This window comes from Lissotriton vulgaris, chromosome 7 (assembly GCF_964263255.1).
Source record: "Lissotriton vulgaris chromosome 7, aLisVul1.2, whole genome shotgun sequence".
Classification (NCBI taxonomy): Eukaryota; Metazoa; Chordata; class Amphibia; order Caudata; family Salamandridae; genus Lissotriton; species Lissotriton vulgaris.
This window is the reverse complement of record NC_141695.1, coordinates 775883706-775904147: the sequence shown is the minus strand read 5'-3', so window position 1 is coordinate 775904147 and position 20442 is coordinate 775883706. Positions and strand designations below refer to the sequence as shown.

General features: G+C 47.1%; 1 protein-coding gene across 2 annotated transcripts in view; it reads left to right on the top strand.

Annotated features, from left to right (window-relative positions):
• Window positions 1–20442, top strand: part of BAHCC1 (BAH domain and coiled-coil containing 1) — a 332705-nt gene that overhangs the window by 204240 nt on the left and 108023 nt on the right. For both annotated transcript variants that reach the window (XM_086931009.1, XM_086931008.1), the window contains exons 4-5: window positions 2565–2687; window positions 6401–8209. In XM_086931009.1, coding sequence (XP_086787135.1) covers window positions 2565–2687; window positions 6401–8209 — 1932 coding nt within the window. The remainder of the gene's footprint in view (window positions 1–2564; window positions 2688–6400; window positions 8210–20442) is intronic.

Sequence of the window (20442 nt, the reverse complement as noted above, 5' to 3'; positions counted from 1 at the left end):
TCCTCGTTTCTTCATTTTGGATCACTTTGTTTCTGTTCTGTGCCCTATCTTCTCTTTCTTTAACCTTGTCTCGTCTCCTCCCTCTCCTTCTCTCTCTCTCTACATTCTGGTTTTTCCTGAGACAGGTTCTCTTACCTGAAAACATTTGGTTTTACTGATTTAGCCTGAGATTCTCTGTGTGTAAACGCAGAAGAATGAATGGCCACAGTGCTTGGGTGGGTCATGTAGAAACTTCAAATCATTTTCTAAAAATTGAGAGCCTACGCCACATATATGCAGCTTGTGACAATGTATATGCCATATTGATATATCATTTCCATTCAAACATTCTTTAAGAGGCTTAGAATGCTGTAAAGACGAATCTCAGATAGAAAAGTGATCATTTGCTATGTGAATTTGGGGAAATGTGGGTGAGATTTAGAAAATTGATTGTCTTTGAGGCTTTAAAATTAAATCATAAACCCGGGACTTGAGACTAAACCCAGAGATTTGGGAGGTGATAAACATACTCATCCTTGTCTAATTTAGTCTGCTCACAATGGACTCTCACGGCGGGAAGTCCTATAAATACAACATTTGTATTTTTATTTTTTTTACTTAAAAACAGTGTTACGTCATAGTACAGAAATGTTGCCATCGTGCAAAAACAGGGCAAATCCATCCCTTTTGTTTCCCTTATTTAGCGAATAAAGCAAACTGACTTTGCCTGTATCAGAAGCCCAAAGGAATCTGCACCAAGACCAGATCAGAGAAAGATTCTGAAACCATGTGAAACTCATCAATTGTGTCTAATTTTAAATGGGTCTCCTATATCTTAACAAAGACTTCCTAATCCATAAATAATTCTGGTGCACATGCATCAAAATAGTCAATAGCGATTCTTTAATTGCGATTTTTAAGGAATAGAAGTTAAAGAATCGCTATTGCCTATGCATGTAGGAATCACAAAAAAAATTGCGATTCCTACACATTCCTTAATTGCGAGTCGCAATTAAGGAATTGCTTCCCATTCATTCCTATGGGCCCAGAGGCTCATAGGAATGAATAGGAATTGCATGGGCAATTTGCGAGTTCCCAATAGGTACTCGCAAATTGTGCATGTAATTTCAAGGGTGTCAAAAGGACACCCTGTTGCACACCTGAAATTTCAATGTATCCACATGTTGCGCACACACATGCCCTTGGGACAAATTGCGATTCCGTAAAAATGCAATGCATTAACCAAAAAAATTTGCGATTTTGCAATTGAAAAACTCAAATTACCATCAATTGCAAGTTGATGGTAATTTGTAAGAATTTAGAAAAATGCACAAAAGTGCATTTTTCAAAGTTCCATATTGCCCACATACAAGCCCTTGGGGCAAGTGTGTGTGCAACATGTGATAACAATGCAATTTCTGGGGTGCATCAGGGTGTCTTTTTGGCCCCCTTGCACCCTTGAAATTGCATGCGCAATTTGCGCGTACCTATTTGGTACTCGCAAATTGCGCATGGAAGTCCCATTTATTCTTGTGGGCCTCCAGACCCATGAGAATGAATGGGAAGCCATTCCTTATTTGCGATTCACAATTTGCGAGTTGCAAATAAGGAATGTGTAGGTATCTCACATTTTTTTCCGACTCCTACATGCATAAGCATTTGCGATTTCTAAATTGCAATTTCTTAAAAATCACAATTTAGGAATCGCAAATGCAAACTTTGATGCATGTGGCCCATAGATACTAAGAAAAAAATCGTTGGTATAATCCACTGAAGACCTACTGAACGTTACAAGGTTTCAGATTCTGCCAGCTTTGTGCATTCTACAAAAACATTGAAATATCGCACTCGAAGTCTTCACAGATTGATACACGGTCACGAGGCTGCGGTCAACGTCTCTTCCTCAGGGAGCAGGTGAAAGGATTGTACATGCATCAGGTTCCCATGATGCATTACAGGGGTGTCTGGTGATATGTCCAAGTGGGAGAAAGCAGTCCTGGGTTGTTATGAATATTGTGATATTAAGTTTTAGGTTTTTCATGTTTGTTCATATTACTCGGTTTTTGGAAATCCGTTATTCACAGATAAGACGTCATGTCCACGAGTTACACGTTTTCAAATTAATGCCAGAGTGCTGTGAAGGGCCCTCGTTTTTTCGGACTGAATGGACCGCGGCACGCGCCATGATTTATTCAACCCTGTGCTCGACTTTCCTAGTGCACGACCTAGTGCAGGCTTTACACTCTTTAAAAAAGTTGGGGGGAGACCTATGTTATAATATAAATGACGCGACTTGTGACGTCACCGACGTTGTCAAGAACAGCGTGCCGTGTCGTGTGATGGTGGCGCATCCTTGATTCTGAGTTGAATTCCAGTGTGAAGTGATTGGTGGTCCATGTGGAGTGTTGCCCGCTGCATTAGCAAAGGGTTCCACATGGGTTCACTACACCGAGTTGGTTCATACGTGTGGACTCGCTCGTCACCTCTGCAAAAAGTGGCATTTGATTCTGCACGCGTTTATTGCCTGTTTTGTGAAATGGGAGCTGTTTTTTTAACCATGCAAACTTGTTTTTTTTATTTTTCAGCTCCCGGGTATCCAAGATTTTCCGGAGGTCTGGCCTCCACCTTCATCCCCATGAGCCACCTGGATCACCATAGCAACAGCAACGTCCTGTATGGACAGCATAGATTCTATGAATCCCAAAAAGGCAAGTGTTGTTCTGCACGCAGGGGCTCCGGGGATGTGAGCGCAGCAGGGGCTGAGTTTGGGTGGTGACAAAATGTCCACATGTCCACAAATTAGGACCTTAACAGATAGCATTGTAAGTAATACTTTTCAAATGCCAAACTACCACTTCCACGACGCAACACAACGTCATTACTTAATTCAAGACTATCGTTTAAGGAGTTAGCATATGACGTCACTTGGGGTTGGGTGAACAAATTTTCAAAACCAAAATTCGAGACTGGTAACAGACACAGAAGTAGGACTATATTTGGTCACTCATGGTCACAGACGGAAAACAGATAGCATTCACTGACAGAAGAAGGACTATATTTGGTCACTCATGGTCACAGACGGAAAACAGATAGCATTCACTGACAGAAGAAGGACTACACTGGCACATCTCATGGTTCTATACAATATACTAGAAATAAGAATAATCAGAGGCTTTGCCCTTCGTGCTTTCAATAAGGAGCAGTAGAGGGCAAAAACGTGCCAGATCACCCTCCAATCCATCATTTATTCATACATCAAAGATCTGGCATTAGTAGGCACTTTCTCAAATTACACAAAAGAAAACATGGTCAGTCCGATGACTCAATCACTCTGTTTAGGTGTATGTGTGCTAAAAAGAAAAAATGTGTAGAAAAATGAGAAAGTATCTCACTTGCGCACCACCAGAGGAGCTACTGGTAGGTTCTCACCAGCTTGCCCACGTTTTTGTCATCATCGATAACTTTCTCAAATGAAAAAAGGATTGTGTCCAGTGAAGGAAAGGTGTAGAAAAATGAGAAACAATAAAGACCCCGTGAAAAATGAGACCTAAGAAGTCTCTAATAAAATTGAGCTAGACTCAAACACATCCTTGTCCCTTTTAATCCGAACTGTGAGCCTGCACAATGCTAAAAACACAGCATGTTGTAAACCCCTTCAAGGACGGCCAGTCCTTGAAGTGGTTTACAACATGTCGTGTGATTGAGTGATTGGACTGACCATTTTTTCTTTTGTATAATTGTTTTAAAATAGTAAACAAGTGGGCACAGAGGATTAGGCCGGACTGTGCTAAGGAACTGCTGGCCCTGGGCAAAGATAAGAATATCTCCCCCACACCAATCCTGCAGAGAATACGAATTTGAGAAAGTGCCAGATCTTTGATGTGTGAATAGCTTGGCCCTTCGTGCCAGTTGGCTAGACCATGGGAGAGAGGAGGTTGCAAGGTGTCCCATGTCACAGGGATGGCACATTCAGTCTGGGCTTTTTTGAATTACATGGTCTGTAGTCTTTTATTTACATTATCAAAGTCGCAAATGCCACAACCTAAAAAAGAATAAATACAACAGGTCTGGATAAGCAAACATATGAGTTTCTGTGGTGTGTCAGAGGTGAAGAGATGCACATAAATCTGAAATGTGACTTATTTTCATTCCCAGCACATAACTAAAAGGAAAGGATTCAGAGACCCCTTTTCACTATTAACACACTTATTAGAATTGTGCAAAGCATGTTTAGATGCTATTAGACTAAACACAAAAATACATTATTTTATTTAAAAAAAGACACACCTCTCACTCTCATTCCCTCATCGCCCGTGCTAGAGTTAAGCTCAGAGAGAGGCCGAGGGACTGCCCCTGCGCTCCATGACGTCTCCTCAATGCTTGGTGCCAGATTCATAATTCTTTCATGCAGTGCAGTGCAGTGCAGTGTTGCAAGCCTCCTTGCTGCCATGCGTGAAAGGGCAGGAATGCTCCGTATTTACCATTCTACTGCACATTCCTGTCCTCTCCTGGCACAAGCGGACTTTTGGCTGCCCAGCACCAACACAGGTACCCTTACGTCATGGTGAAAGGGTACCTGCATTGCAGGCAAGACTGTTTTGGAGCAGGAAGGGCCACCCCCTGCACAAAAATAATCCTGAGAGGCATTTTTCATGCAGCAAACCTAGAAAGAGGAAAAAAAACGAGAAGAAAGATATTTTTTTTCTTTACGCCTCACCTGGGGAGGCGCAGCATTTTGACGCATTCCCATCTAGCACTCATGGCAAATCTGGGAATGCAACAAAATCCATGGGTGGGAACACCCACGCTCCATCCATGGACTGCCTACCTGGGGCAGGGCAACGCAAGGCAGCAACTTGACAAATCTCACGGAGGTTTTGCGTGGCATTTGCACCCCTGTGCTTGGCTCACGCGACACAAAACATTGATAAATATGGGCCTTGATGCAAGGCACTTGGTGGTCAGCAGCGTTAGCCTCGCTCTGTTTTGTACAGGTGCAAGAGAGGGTGGTGGGCGTGTGTTGAATGGCACCCTTCAGGGGGCGCGCTGCGTCCCCGCACAGCACAGCACAGCGGGATGTTTATAATCGGGACACCAAGGCATTCTGAAAAACGGGGGCTGTCCTGGGGGGTCCGAGACAGTGGTTGGATCTTGCACGTTACAAATACCACATACATCCCTAATCTACCTGGTGGCGCCCTGGACTTGCATTTCATAGCTTCATGCATTCTCAGCGCCCAAGCCTATTTCCCCTCGATGGTATTAAGGTACCATCTGATAATGGTTTGTAGAATGAAAGCTCCGGATTGGAGCACGGTGCCACTAGTCTCGTCATCTCATGGCGCCATCTGGTAACCCTAGATTTAGTGTCTGAAAGGGAAATGCAAATGTTGCTGCAGTCCCTCCTCGGCCTGCAGCTGGAAACCTAAGTGGCTGACTTCCGCGAGTGCTGCGCCCCCCACAGGAGAGCTGGAGCGGTTACTTACCGAAAGGACTGTGTGAATCCCTTGGAGAGCAAGCTGCTCGGGAGTCCCTCTCAGCTGCTGCCGTCCTGGGCTGTCACGTGACACTAATGCATTCTGGGAATCCTAGTCGTATTTAAGACGAACACTTGGGGTAAACTCCTAGCTTTCACTGGTGCTGCAGCCACGTGATAGCCCTGCTCGGGGTGAGAACACGCGAATGGCAGCATCTGGGGTGCACGTGGCAGCGGCCTAGCTGCTCATTCTCCATCTTGGAAGTGACACGTTCGGTGTGAAACGTGTAAAAACACAGCCTGGGGGCTGCGATCATCCCCCGGCAGCCAGCCAGGATTCCCTTAGTTTGTTTTAGGTTTTTTTCCATTTCTACTCCCAGACCTGACAAGGATTCAGAGTTCATATGTCCCGTTCCCCTCGCTGTTCCTTTCTCGGCTCATTTACCACCCGATATTCAGAACTTAGTATCATTTGATGGCAAAGAAACTGTTGTAACACAATAAACTTTTGAGCAAACGAGGGGGAGCTGGCTGACTATCCAGGTCTTGCACATTTAGTATCTGCCAGTGCTCCTGTGTGGCACAGTTCTCGGGCTCCATGAGTTAGATACTTAGATGAGTGGTATCGGTCAATTTCCAAAAATAATTTCTTTCCCCTGTCTTCCTTCCTTGCTCTCTCCCTGGTTTCTTCCTTTCTTATTTCCTCCTTTTCTTTCCTTCCTTCCCTTCCTTCCCTTCTAACCTTATCCCATCCTTACCTTTCTCATGCACTTCTGGCTCGCTGTCCCTCCCACATTTCGGTGTTTCTCCTGTCTCTTTCTCTTTGTGTCTCTTTTGCCACATTCTGTCCTTTGTCTTCACAGATGATGCTCGGCAGACACTATGATGCTAATGACCTACTGGGATCCGCTTTCTAACTCTTTTTTCTTCTTTTTTGCCTCTTAGATAACTTCTACCTACGGAACCTGCCAGCTCAGCCGACTCTCCTTTCAGCCAATCACAACTTCCCCAGCATCGCCCGGGCGGCCCCTGGGCACCCAATCGGCTCATGCAGCAGAGATCGGGAGAACAGCCATATGCAGAAAGGCCACAAGGATTCCGACCGCTATGTCATCACCAAGGAGCCGGGCAAGGAGAAAATGGGCAAGGGGGAGTCCAAAGAACGGCAGGCAGCGGATGAGGACGGCAAAGACCGGGGCAAAGGCGTGGCCCCCATGAGCATGGACGGGCACTGCAAGGAGGACATGCACCAGAGGAACTCCTGCGAAAACCACCGCAAGAAGCTTCTCAATTCCTGCCTCATGACCTCGAAGGTCTTGAACGGGGACCCTGGCAAGGCCATGCTGTCCAGCTGCACTGGCGGCGTGCCGCACCACGGCGGGAGCATGAGCCAGAACAGGTGTGCCAAAGAAAAGATGCGCCAAGAGCAGGACTTCTCCCAGCAGCAGGCGCACGATCCGTCTCAGCATCAGTATGGCGAGTGCCTGGAGCGGCGGCAGATGCTACACCACTCTGTGGCCTACACCGTCCCTTCCAGCCTGCCCAACATTCCCCCGCCCCTCAACAGCACTTCCGGATCATTCCCCTGTTTACAGCTGCGCTCCAACCCGGATGTGATGTGTTCGCTACAGGACAAGGCGGGCAGGGAGCTCAAAATGAGCGGGGCCACGTTTGTGCCTTCCGTGGGACACCTGAGCGACCCCAGCCAGTCATTTCAGATGGCCTCCGAGGCCTGCCACGGGGACCGGACTGACCACTCGAAAGACAGAGGCCACGACATGGCGGCGACAGTGGGGCACCACCACACACATCACCACCCCCACACGCACCCCCATCATGTCTATGGCAATTCCTACCCCCACCCGAAGGCAGAAGGGAAGGGGGAGCGACGAGCCGAGTGGTCTTCTAATGCCGCCGCTGCCAGGTTTAAGAACCTGGAGTATCTGAACAGTGCCACCTCCGACAGCCCCTACCCCAATGTACCCCACCCGGCCAAGAACTGCCTGGAAAAGGGGGGCTACTTCGAGATGCCCCCATCGCAGGACTGCTCGCGCTCCAATCACCAAGAAGCACTCTGTGTCAAGCTTAGCCAATCGTGCTGCACTTTAGACCGACCCCCAAAAGAGTCCCAAGGCCAAGGCTCTCAAAAGGTTGCTAGGATACGACACCAGCAGCACCGGCCTCCAGAGATGGAACAAACAGGAAGTGTCTCAGATGCTAAGAGGAAGTCAATAGAATTGAGTTCTCTGGGCTACAATGGGCCACATTTAGCTCCCTGGGCCGTGCAGGGCCAAGGCCCTGCAATTTCAATCAGCGAAGAAAGGAAAAACCCATATCTTGACCCCTTTAGCACAAGTTTACAGCAAGCTGCCCTCATGACTCAAGGCTCTGTGCTGAGCCAGGACATGCAGGCCCCTCCTGACGAGGTGTCTGCTATGAAGAACCTGCTGAAGTACAGCAGCCAAGCACTTATCGTGGGCCAGAAGGCTCCTTTTGTAGGCTTTGGCAACATGAAAGCCAGCTGCGCCCACCAGGAGGGCAAGATGCAAGGGGGCAAAGGGCAGCAAGAGGTGGAGCGGCCCGACTGTGCTCGGAGCCGGGAGAATGAGCCCCCCCAGGGGGACGGGGAGGTGAGGCAGCCGCCGGTGGGCATTGCGGTGGCGGTGGCCCGGCAGAAAGACACCCAGAGTCGGCAAGAACCTTCCTATGGCAGCAGCTCCCATCGGCAGAGCAGGACGAACCAGGGCATGAAAGGTACACCATGGCCTTTGATGGCAGGGATGTGTTACAAGGAAGCGCGCTTCTTCCCGCCAAAAGTCATTGTTTACTACTGAGAGGATGGTACTTCCTGCTGTGAAGTGAGCAGTAATTCCCGTGAGGCAGATATGACTTCCTACCTAGTACATATTACTTCCAGTTGCAATGACTTCCTGTTGGGTGGTTGTCACACACATTGATCTAGGTAGAATTGGGGAACATAATTTAGGAAAGTTAGTTTCTTTAGACTTCTTCTTTCCTACACCTTTCCTCTAAGTTCTCCTCACTTCACCTCATCCTCCCACAAGACTTTCCTTTTTTTCCTTTACTTCTTCGCCAAGTATCAGCCGGAGTATAGGCGGAGGCAGAGCCACAGGAGTGTGGTATCAATGTCACATCGCCTATCCACCTTGGGCCTAGTAGAGTAGGGAGGGGAGCAGATTTAGTGGGGGAAGCCAACAGGCAATGGTTCTTGGTTATTGGACCCCAGCTTGACTTATCAGGTCTGTCCCTGTGCATGGCTAATGATTAGAAACCCATCCCAGAAGGTGGCACCGGCTGTGCCCAGAAGAAATGTTTATGGGCGCATGTGTAGCCATAATCACCCATCCCATTGGCATTGCTGCCCATTTTTCAACAAAGGGGGGCGTCAGTTGATGGGGGGTCGTGCTCTGAGGATCACTTCAGCTGCCATAAGACCAATCTTTGCATCTCTAGCACACATTCAATGAGCACAAAATCTCCCTTTTCTATGTCCTTGGATCAGGTTTGAGGTACACTTGTATGGCAGACTGAGAAGGTTGCACTGCTCAGGATTACCTACGCACTGCATAATCTCAAGCGCCTAGAGGCGAGTAATGTCACAGTGAGTGCTAGAGACATGCCTATAATTTACAGAGAATATCAGTGTTTTTTTATTGTTCTTGTACACCACCAGTGTCAGACTGGGGCAGAACATAAGCCCAGGCACTACAATTTGTGTTGCCCCCCCCTTAGTGGCTCAGATAGGTAAACAAGTGGGCCACGAGGCAAAATGGGGCAGTTTTGAGCTTGTGAAGACTCTCCGTGTAGATATTTTGCAAGGTATGGGAGACTGTAGGCATTTGTGTGTGCTGCGGGCAATGTTTGTGGCAAATATCAGGAAAATCAACAGTAAAAACCGGCCCAGCAGGCAATAAAACAACCCGAAAGACAGCCAAAAAACACCCAGGGGTGGGGCAAGCAGAGGCCAAGCAAATGAAATCCAGATGTGCTAGTCACCGTGGCCTGTCAGATCAGCCCTTCGGGTGCTGCCAGATTGGCCTACACGCCAGTTCGGTCCTTACCTCGGCCCTGTACATGACTCTCGGAGCTGTAGAGAGGGCGGTGTCTGCTAGTGATGTGGGGGCGGATTAGAACACCCTAAATCTGTACATTCCAAGATGGAGAAGGATCTGAAGACCTGGTCAGTCGAGATGGTAATCGGCTCATTCAGATAGATTGGAACGAGCATCCTCACAGCTTTCAGAAGAACATGTCCTGAGGTTATCCAGTGTATTAGAAAATAAAGGGCCTCGGTTCACTTAACGTGGTGTGGGCACTCCCACACAACGCAGGACTTCGGTAAGAAAACCGTGCTGTGATTTGTGCCAGTCAGGCATGCACCTGCGCAAAACACCAGTAACCCAGAGAGTGTAGGGCTGGGGTACAGTCAGTAGCTGGTAGACCTGCATTTGGCTGTTTCTGGCCAGAACCTCTTAGCTCGTGGGTGTCGTGGGAATTCACCCCCCCTGTGTCATCTGCAGGCTAGTGCTGACTCACAAACAGCAGAGGGCCCCTCGTGTAAGCGAGCAGACCTCAGCCCCTCTACATGAAACGATCGTGAGGGTTTCTTCCTCGACAGACTGCCCTAGAAGCTGAGCGGGGAGGGCCGCGAGCGGCTGTGGAGGGGAGGCTCCAAGGGTGTGCTGAAAGCAGGGCTCAGCTGCAGTGGGAGGCAGGCAGTTGCCGGCTGTTCTTGATTAGCACATCTGGATTGCATTCGCTGGGCCTTGCTTGCCCCGTCCCCGACCTTTCTCTCTGCAGAGTTCATGTCTCAATGCCATGTTGTTCACCTTGTGGTGTATGGTTGTGGGAAACACGGGGCTCGTGCTGCCCCCTGTGCTGCCTTCTGGAAAGCGCGGCTCCTGCCGTGAGGATGGAGGCGAGGGCCTGCCTGCGACCTGCATGACTGCACCTCTCCGTTGTATGTGTAACCCACGCCTATGGCACACTATCTCTACTGCAAGCAGAAAAAAATGTTATTAGATGACATCACTTTTCTCATGCCCAGTTTCGAAGGGCGATTTAGTATGTTGTTTCCAGTTTTTGCGGCCACATCAGGAATATGTGTCAAATTCTGGATCCCTGGTGTGAAGCGTCGTTTCCAGCCCTGGAGACCATTTCTGGAGCATCGTAGCCAGCCCCTAGAGACCATTTCTGGAGCATCGTTTCCAGCCCTGGACACCATTTCTGGAGCATCGTAGCCAGCCCTGGAGACCAATTCGGGAGCATCATTTCCAGGCCTGTAGACCATTTCAAGAGCATCATTTCCACCCCGGAGACTATTTCGATGGCATCGTTTCTAGTCCTGGAGATAATTTGTGGAGCATCGTTTCTAGTCCTGGAGACCATTTGTGGAGCATCGTTTCCAGCTCTGGAGACCATTTTTGGAGCATCATTTCTAGTCCTGGAGATAATTTCTGGAGCATCGTTTCTAGTCCTGGAGACCATTTGTGGCGCTACATTTCCACCATGGAGACCATTTCTGGAGCATCATTTCTAGTCGTGGAGATAATTTCTGGAGCATCACTTCTAGTGCTAGAGACCATTTGTGGAACATCGTTTCCAGCCCTGGAGGCCATTTGGGGAGCCTCGTTTCCAGCCCTGGAGACCAATTCGGGAGCATCGTTTCTAGTCCTGGAGATAATTTCTGGAGCATCGTATCCAGTCCTGGAGACCACTTGTGGAGCAACGTTTCCAGCCCTGGATACCATTTGTGGAGCATCGTTTCCAGCCCTGGAGACCATTTCTGGAACATCATTTCTAGTCCTGGAGATCATTTCTGGAGCATCGTTTCTAGTCCTGGAGACCATTTCTGGAGCATCGTTTCCAGTCCTGGAGACCATTTCTGGAGCATCGTTTCCAGCCCTGGAGACCAATTCGGGAGCATCGTTTCTAGTCCTGGAGATAATTTCTGGAGCATCGTATCCAGTCCTGGAGACCACTTGTGGAGCATCGTTTCCAGCCCTGGAGACCATTTCTGGAGCATCATTTCTAGTCCTCTAGACCATTTCAGGAGCATTGTTTCTAGTCCTGGTGATCATTTCTTGAGTATTGTTTCTAGTCCTAGTGATAATTTCAGGAGCATCGCTTCTAGTGCTAGAGACCATTTGTGGAACATCGTTTCCAGCCCTGGAGACCATTTGTGGAGCATCATCTCTAGTCCTGGATACCATTTCTGGAGCATTGTTTCCAGCCCTGGAGACCATTTCTGGAGCATCGTTTCTAGTCCAGGTGATAATTTCTGGAGCATCGCTTCTAGTGCTAGAGACCATTTGTGGAACATCGTTTCCAGCCCTGGAGGCCATTTGGGGAGCATCGTTTCCAGCCCTGGAGACCCAATTCGGGAGCATAGTTTCTAGTCCTGGAGATAATTTCTTGAGCATCGTTTCTAGTCCTGGAGACTATTTGTAGAGCATCATTTCCAGTCCTTGAGATAATTTCTGGAGCATAGTATCCAGTCCTGGAGACCACTTGTGGAGCAACGTTTCCAGCCCTGGATACCATTTGTGAAGCATAGTTTCCAGCCCTGGAAACCATTTCTAGAACATAATTTCTAGTCCTGGAGATCATTTCTGGAGCATCGTTTCTAGTCCTGGAGACCATTTCTGGAGCATCGTTTCCAGTCCTGGAGACCATTTCTGGAGCATCATTTCCAGTCTTTGAAATAATTTCTGGAGCATTGTTTCTAGTCCTAGAGACCATTTGTGGAGCACCGTTTCCATCCCTATAGACCATTTGTGGAGTACCGTTTCAAGCCATCGAGGGAATTTTTGGAGCATCGTATCATGTCCTAAGTACCATTTGTGGAGCATCAGTTCCAGCCCTGGAGACCATTTCTGGAGTATCGTTTCTAGTCCTGAAGACCATTTCTGGAGCATCATTTCTAGTCCTGGAGACCATTTCTGGAGCATCGTTTCTAGTTCTGGAGACCATTTCTGGAGCATCGTTTCGAGTCCTGGAGACCATTTCGGGAGCATCGTTTCTAGTCCTGGTGATAATTTCTGGAGCATCGTTTCTAGTCCTGGAGACCATTTCAGGAGCATTGTTTCTAGTCCTGGTGATCATTTCTGGAGTATCGTTTCTAGACCTGGAGACCATTTCTGGAGCATCGTTTCTAGTCCTGGTGATAATTTCAGGAGCATTGTTTCTAGTCCTGGTGATAATTTCAGGAGCATCGTTTCTAGTCCTGGAGACCATTTCAGGAGCATTGTTTCTAGTCCTGGTGATAATTTCTGGTGTATCGTTTCTAGTCCTGGAGACCATTTCTGGAGTATCGTTTCTAGTCCTGAAGACCATTTGTGGAGCATCATTTCTAGTCCTGGAGACCGTTTCTGGAGCATCGTTTCGAGTCCTGGAGACCATTTCAGGAGCATCGTTTCTAGTCCTGGTGATAATTTCTGGAGCATAGTTTGTAGTCCTGGAGACCATTTCAGGAGCATTGTTTCGAGTCCTGGAGACCATTTCAGGAGCATTGTTTCTAGTCCTGGTGATAATTTCAGGAGCATCGTTTCTAGTCCTGGTGATATTTTCAGGAGCATCGTTTCTAGTCCTGGAGACCATTTCTGGAGCATCATTTCCAGCCCTGGAGACCATTTCTGGAGCATCATTTCTAGTCCTGGAGATAATTTCAGGAGCATCGTTTCTAGTCCTAGAGACCATTGGAGAGCATCGTTTCCAGGCCCGGAGACCATTTGTGAAGCATCGTTTCCAGTCCTGGAGACCATTCGTGGAGCATCATTTCTAGTCCTGGATACCATTTCTGGAGCATTGTTTCCAGCCCTGGAGACCATTTCTGGAGCATCGTTTCTAGTCCTGGTGATAATTTCTGGAGTATCGTTTCTAGTCCTGAAGACCATTTGTGGAGCATCATTTCTAGTCCTGGAGACCATTTCTGGAGCATCGTTTCTAGTTCTGGAGACCATTTCTGGAGCATTGTTTCGAGTCCTGGAGACCATTTCAGGAGCATCGTTTCTAGTCCTGGTGATAATTTCTGGAGCATCGTTTCTAGTCCTGGAGACCATTTCAGGAGCATTGTTTCGAGTCCTGGAGACCATTTCAGGAGCATCGTTTCTAGTCCTGGTGATAATTTCTGGAGCATCGTTTCTAGTCCTGGAGACCATTTCAGGAGCATTGTTTCTAGTCCTGGTGATCATTTCTGGAGTATCGGTTCTAGTCCTGAAGACCATTTCTGGAGCATCGTTTCTAGTCCTGGTGATAATTTCAGGAGCATCGTTTCTAGTCCTGGTGATATTTTCAGGATCATCGTTTCTAGTCCTGGAGACCATTTCTGGAGCATCATTTCCAGCCCTGGAGACCATTTCTGGAGCATCATTTCTAGTCCTGGAGATAATTTCAGGAGCATCGTTTCTAGTCCTAGAGACCATTAGAGAGCATCGTTTCCAGACCCGGAGACCATTTGTGAAGCATCGTTTCCAGTCCTGTAGACCATTTGTGGAGCATCATTTCTAGTCCTGGATACCATTTCTGGGGCATTGTTTCCAGCCCTGGAGACCATTTCTGGAGCATTGTTTCTAGTCCTGGTGATAATTTCTGGAGTATCGTTTCTAGTCCTGAAGACCATTTGTGGAGCATCATTTCTAGTCCTGGAGACCATTTCTGGAGCATCGTTTCTAGTTCTGGAGACCATTTCTGGAGCATTGTTTCGAGTCCTGGAGACCATTTCAGGAGCATCGTTTCTAGTCCTGGTGATAATTTCTGGAGCATCGTTTCTAGTCCTGGAGACCATTTCAGGAGCATTGTTTCTAGTCCTGGTGATCATTTCTGGAGTATCGTTTCTAGTCCTGGTGATTATTTCTGGAGCATCGCTTCTAGTGCTAGAGACCATTTGTGGAACATCGTTTCCAGCCCTGGAGGCCATTTGGGGAGCATTGTTTCCAGCCCTGGAGACCAATTTGGGAGCATTGTTTCTAGTCCTAGAGATAATTTCTTGAGCATCGTTTCTAGTCCTGGAGACTATTTGTGGAGCATCATTTCCAGTCCTTGAGATAATTTCTGGAGCATCGTATCCAGTCCTGGAGACCACTTGTGGAGCAACGTTTCCAGCCCTGGATACCATTTGTGAAGCATAGTTTCCAGCCCTAGAGACCATTTCTGGAACATAATTTCTAGTCCTGGAGATCATTTCTGGAGCATCGTTTCTAGTCCTGGAGACCATTTCTGGAGCATCGTTTCCAGTCCTGGAGACCATTTCTGGAGCATAATTTCCAGTCTTTGAGATAATTTCTGGAGCATTGTTTCTAGTCCTAGAGACCATTTGTGGAGCACTGTTTCCAGCCCTATAGACCATTTGTGGAGTACCGTTTCAAGTCATTGATGTAATTTTTGGAGCATCGTATCATGTCCTGGATACTATTTGTGGAGCGTCATTTCCAGCCCTGGAGACCATTTCTGGAGTATCGTTTCTAGTCCTGAAGACCATTTGGGGAGCATCATTTCCAGCCCTGGAGGCCATTTCTGGAGTATCGTTTCTAGTCCTGGAGACCATTTCTGGAGCATCGTTTCGAGTCCTGGAGACCATTTCAGGAGCATCGTTTCTAGTCCTGGTGATAATTTCTGGAGCATCATTTCTAGTCCTGGAGACCATTTCAGGAGCATTGTTTCTAGTCCTGGTGATCATTTCTGGAGCATCGTTTCTAGTTCTGGTGATAATTTCTGGCGCATTGTTTCTAGTCCTGGAGACCATTTCAGGAGCATAGTTTCTAGTCCTGGTGATAATTTCAGGAGCATCGTTTCTAGTCCTGGAGACCATTTCTGGAGCATCGTTTCCAGCCCTGGAGACCATTTCTGGAGCATAATTTCTAGTCCTGGTGATAATTTCAGGAGCATCGTTTCTAGTCCTGGAGACCATTTCTGGAGCATCGTTTCCAGCCCTGGAGACCATTTCTGGAGCATCATTTCTAGTCCTCGAGACCATTTCAGGAGCATTGTTTCTAGTCCTAGTGATAATTTCTGGAGCATCGTTTCTAGTCCTAGAGACCATTTCAGGAGCATTGTTTCTAGTCCTGGTGATCATTTCTGGAGTATCGTTTCTAGACCTGGAGACCATTTCTGGAGCATTGTTTCTAGTCCTGGTGATAATTTCAGGAGCATCGTTTCTAGTCCTGGAGACCATTTCAGGAGCATTGTTTCTAGTCCTGGTGATAATTTCTGGAGTATCGTTTCTAGTCTTGAAGACCATTTGTGGAGCATCATTTCTAGTCCTGGAGACCATTTCTGGAGCATCGTTTCTAGTTCTGGAGACCATTTCAGGAGCATCGTTTCGAGTCCTGGAGACCATTTCAGGAGCATCGTTTCTAGTCCTGGTGATAATTTCTGGAGCATCGTTTCTAGTCCTGGAGACCATTTCAGGAGCATTGTTTCGAGTCCTGGAGACCATTTCAGGAGCATCGTTTCTAGTCCTGGTGATAATTTCTGGAGCATCGTTTCTAGTCCTGATGACCATTTCAGGAGCATTGTTTCTAGTCCTGGTGATCATTTTTGGAGTATCGTTTCTAGTCCTGAAGACCATTTCTGGAGCATCGTTTCTAGTCCTGGTGATAATTTCAGGAGCATCGTTTCTAGTCCTGGTGATATTTTCAGGAGCATCGTTTCTAGTCCTGGAGACCATTTCTGGAGCATCATTTCTAGTCCTGGAGATAATTTCAGGAGCATCGTTTCTAGTCCTAGAGACCATTGGAGAGCATAGTTTCCAGGCCCGGAGACCATTTGTGAAGCATCGTTTCCAGTCCTGGAGACCATTTGTGGAGCATCATTTCTAGTCCTGGATACCATTTCTGGAGCATTGTTTCCAGCCCTGGAGACCATTTCTGGAGCATCGTTTCTAGTCCTGGTGATAATTTCTGGAGTATCGTTTCTAGTCCTGAAGACCATTTGTGGAGCATCATTTCTAGTCCTGGAGACCATTTCTGGAGCATCGTTTCTAGTTCTGGAGACCATTTCTGGAGCATTGTTTCGAGTCCTGGAGACCATTTCAGGAGCATCGTTTCTAGTCCTGGTGATAATTTCTGGAGCATCGTTTCTAGTCCTGGAGACCATTTCAGGAGCATCGTTTCTAGTCCTGGAGACCATTTCTGGAGCATCGTTTCCAGCCCTGGAGACCATTTCTGGAGCATCATTTCTAGTCCTCGAGACCATTTCAGGAGCATTGTTTCTAGTCCTGGTGATCATTTCTGGAGTATCGTTTCTAGTCCTGGTGATAATTTCTGGAGCATCGCTTCTAGTGCTAGAGACGATTTGTGGAACATCGTTTCCAGCCCTGGAGGCCATTTGGGGAGCATCGTTTCCAGCCCTGGAGACCAATTGGGGAGCATCGTTTCTAGTCCTGGAGATAATTTCTTGAGCATCGTTTCTAGTCCTGGAGACTATTTGTGGAGCATCATTTCCAGTCCTTGAGATAATTTCTGGAGCATCGTATCCAGTCCTGGAGACCACTTGTGGAGCAACGTTTCCAGCCCTGGATACCATTTGTGAAGCATAGTTTCCAGCCCTGGAGACCATTTCTGGAACATAATTTCTAGTCCTGGAGATCATTTCTGGAGCATCGTTTCTAGTCCTGGAGACCATTTCTGGAGCATCGTTTCCAGTCCTGGAGACCATTTCTGGAGCATAATTTCCAGTCTTTGAGATAATTTCTGGAGCATTGTTTCTAGTCCTAGAGACCATTTGTGGAGCACCGTTTCCAGCCCTATAGACGATTTGTGGAGTACCGTTTCAAGTCATTGATGTAATTTTTGGAGCATCGTATCATGTCCTGGATACTATTTGTGGAGCGTCATTTCCAGCCCTGGAGACCATTTCTGGAGTATCGTTTCTAGTCCTGAAGACCATTTCTGGAGCATCATTTCCAGCCCTGGAGGCCATTTCTGGAGTATCGTTTCTAGTCTTGGAGACCATTTCTGGAGCATCGTTTCGAGTCCTGGAGACCATTTCAGGAGCATCGTTTCTAGTCCTGGTGATAATTTCTGGAGCATCATTTCTAGTCCTAGAGACCATTTCAGGAGCATTGTTTCTAGTCCTGGTGATCATTTCTGGAGCATCGTTTCTAGTTCTGGTGATAATTTCTGGTGCATTGTTTCTAGTCCTGGAGACCATTTCAGGAGCATAGTTTCTAGTCCTGGTGATAATTTCAGGAGCATCGTTTCTAGTCCTGGAGACCATTTCTGGAGCATCGTTTCCAGCCCTGGAGACCATTTCTGGAGCATAATTTCTAGTCCTGGTGATAATTTCAGGAGCATCGTTTCTAGTCCTGGAGTCCATTTCTGGAGCATCGTTTCCAGCCCTGGAGACCATTTCTGGAGCATCATTTCTAGTCCTTGAGACCATTTCAGGAGCATTGTTTCTAGTCCTGGTGATCATTTCTGGAGCATCGTTTCTAGTCCTGGAGACCATTTCATGGAGCATTGTTTCTAGTCCTGGTGATCATTTCTGGAGTATCGTTTCTAGACCTTGAGACCATTTCTGGAGCATCGTTTCTAGTCCTGGTGATAATTTCAGGAGCCTTGTTTCTAGTCCTGGTGATAATTTCAGGAGCATCGTTTCTAGTCCTGGAGACCATTTCAGGAGCATTGTTTCTAGTCCTGGTGATAATTTCTGGAGTATCGTTTCTAGTCTTGAAGACCATTTGTGGAGCATCATTTCTAGTCCTGGAGACCATTTCTGGAGCATCGTTTCTAGTTCTGGAGACCATTTCTGGAGCATCGTTTCGAGTCCTGGAGACCATTTCAGGAGCATCGTTTCTAGTCCTGGTGATAATTTCTGGAGCATCGTTTCTAGTCCTGGAGACCATTTCAGGAGCATTGTTTCGAGTCCTGGAGACCATTTCAGGAGCATCGTTTCTAGTCCTGGTGATAATTTCTGGAGCATCGTTTCTAGTCCTGGAGACCATTTCAGGAGCATTATTTCTAGTCCTGGTGATCATTTCTGGAGTATCATTTCTAGTCCTGAAGACCATTTCTGGAGCATCGTTTCTAGTCCTGGTGATAATTTCAGGAGCATCGTTTCTAGTCCTGGTGATATTTTCAGGAGCATCGTTTCTAGTCCTGGAGACCATTTCTGGAGCATCATTTCTAGTCCTGGAGATAATTTCAGGAGCATCGTTTCTAGTCCTAGAGACCATTGGAGAGCATCGTTTCCAGGCCCGGAGACCATTTGTGAAGCATCATTTCCAGTCCTGGAGACCATTTGTGGAGCATCATTTCTAGTCCTGGATACCATTTCTGGAGCATTGTTTCCAGCCCTGGAGACCATTTCTGGAGCATCGTTTCTAGTCCTGGTGATAATTTCTGGAGTATCGTTTCTAGTCCTGAAGACCATTTGTGGAGCATCATTTCTAGTCCTGGAGACCATTTCTGGAGCATCGTTTCTAGTTCTGGAGACCATTTCTGGAGCATTGTTTCGAGTCCTGGAGACCATTTCAGGAGCATCGTTTCTAGTCCTGGTGATAATTTCTGGAGCATCGTTTCTAGTCCTGGGGACCATTTCAGGAGCATTGTTTCTAGTCCTGGTGATCATTTCTGGAGTATCGTTTCTAGTCCTGGAGACCATTTCAGGAGCATCGTTTCTAGCCCTGGTGATAATTTCAGGAGTATTGTTTCTAGTCCTGGTGATAATTTCTGGAGCATCGCTTCTAGTGCTAGAGACCATTTGTGGAACATCGTTTCCAGCCCTGGAGGCCATTTGGGAAGCATCGTTTCCAGCCCTGGAGACCAATTTGGGAGCATCGTTTCTAGTCCTGGAGATAATTTCTTGAGCATCGTTTCTAGTCCTGGAGACTATTTGTGGAGCATCATTTCCAGTCCTTGAGATAATTTCTGGAGCATCGTATCCAGTCCTGGAGACCACTTGTGGAGGAACTTTTCCAGCCCTGGATACCATTTGTGAAGCATAGTTTCCAGCCCTGGAGACCATTTCTGGAACATAATTTCTAGTCCTGGAGATCATTTCTGGAGCATCGTTTCTAGTCCTGGAGACCATTTCTGGAGCATCGTTTCCAGTCCTGGAGACCATTTCTGGAGCATAATTTCCAGTCTTTGAGATAATTTCTGGAGCATTGTTTCTAGTCCTAGAGACCATTTGTGGAGCACCGTTTCCAGCCCTATAGACCATTTGTGGAGTACCGTTTCAAGTCATTGATGTAATTTTTGGAGCATCGTATCATGTCCTGGATACTATTTGTGGAGCGTCATTTCCAGCCCTGGAGACCATTTCTGGAGTATCGTTTCTAGTCCTGAAGACTATTTCTGGAGCATCATTTCCAGCCCTGGAGGCCATTTCTGGAGTATCGTTTCTAGTCCTGGAGACCATTTCTGGAGCATCGTTTCGAGTCCTGGAGACCATTTCAGGAGCATCGTTTCTAGTCCTGGTGATAATTTCTGGAGCATCATTTCTTGTCCTGGAGACCATTTCAGGAGCATTGTTTCTAGTCCTGGTGATCATTTCTGGAGCATCGTTTCTAGTCCTGGAGACCATTTCTGGAGCATCGTTTCTAGTTCTGGTGATAATTTCTGGCGCATTGTTTCTAGTCCTGGAGACCATTTCAGGAGCATAGTTTCTAGTCCTGGTGATAATTTCAGGAGCATAGTTTCTAGTCCTGGAGACCATTTCTGGAGCATCGTTTCCAGCCCTGGAGACCATTTCTGGAGCATAATTTCTAGTCCTGGAGATAATTTCAGGAGCATCGTTTCTAGTCCTAGAGACCATTGGGGAGCATCGTTTCCAGGCCCGGAGACCATTTGTGAAGCATCGTTTCCAGCCCTGAAGACCATTTGTGAAGCATCATTTCTTGTCCTGGATACCATTTCTGGAGCATTGTTTCCAGCCCTGGCGACCAATTCTGGAGCATCGTTTCTAGTCCTGGTGATAATTTCTGGAACATCGTTTCTAGTCCTAGAGACCATTTCAGGAGCATT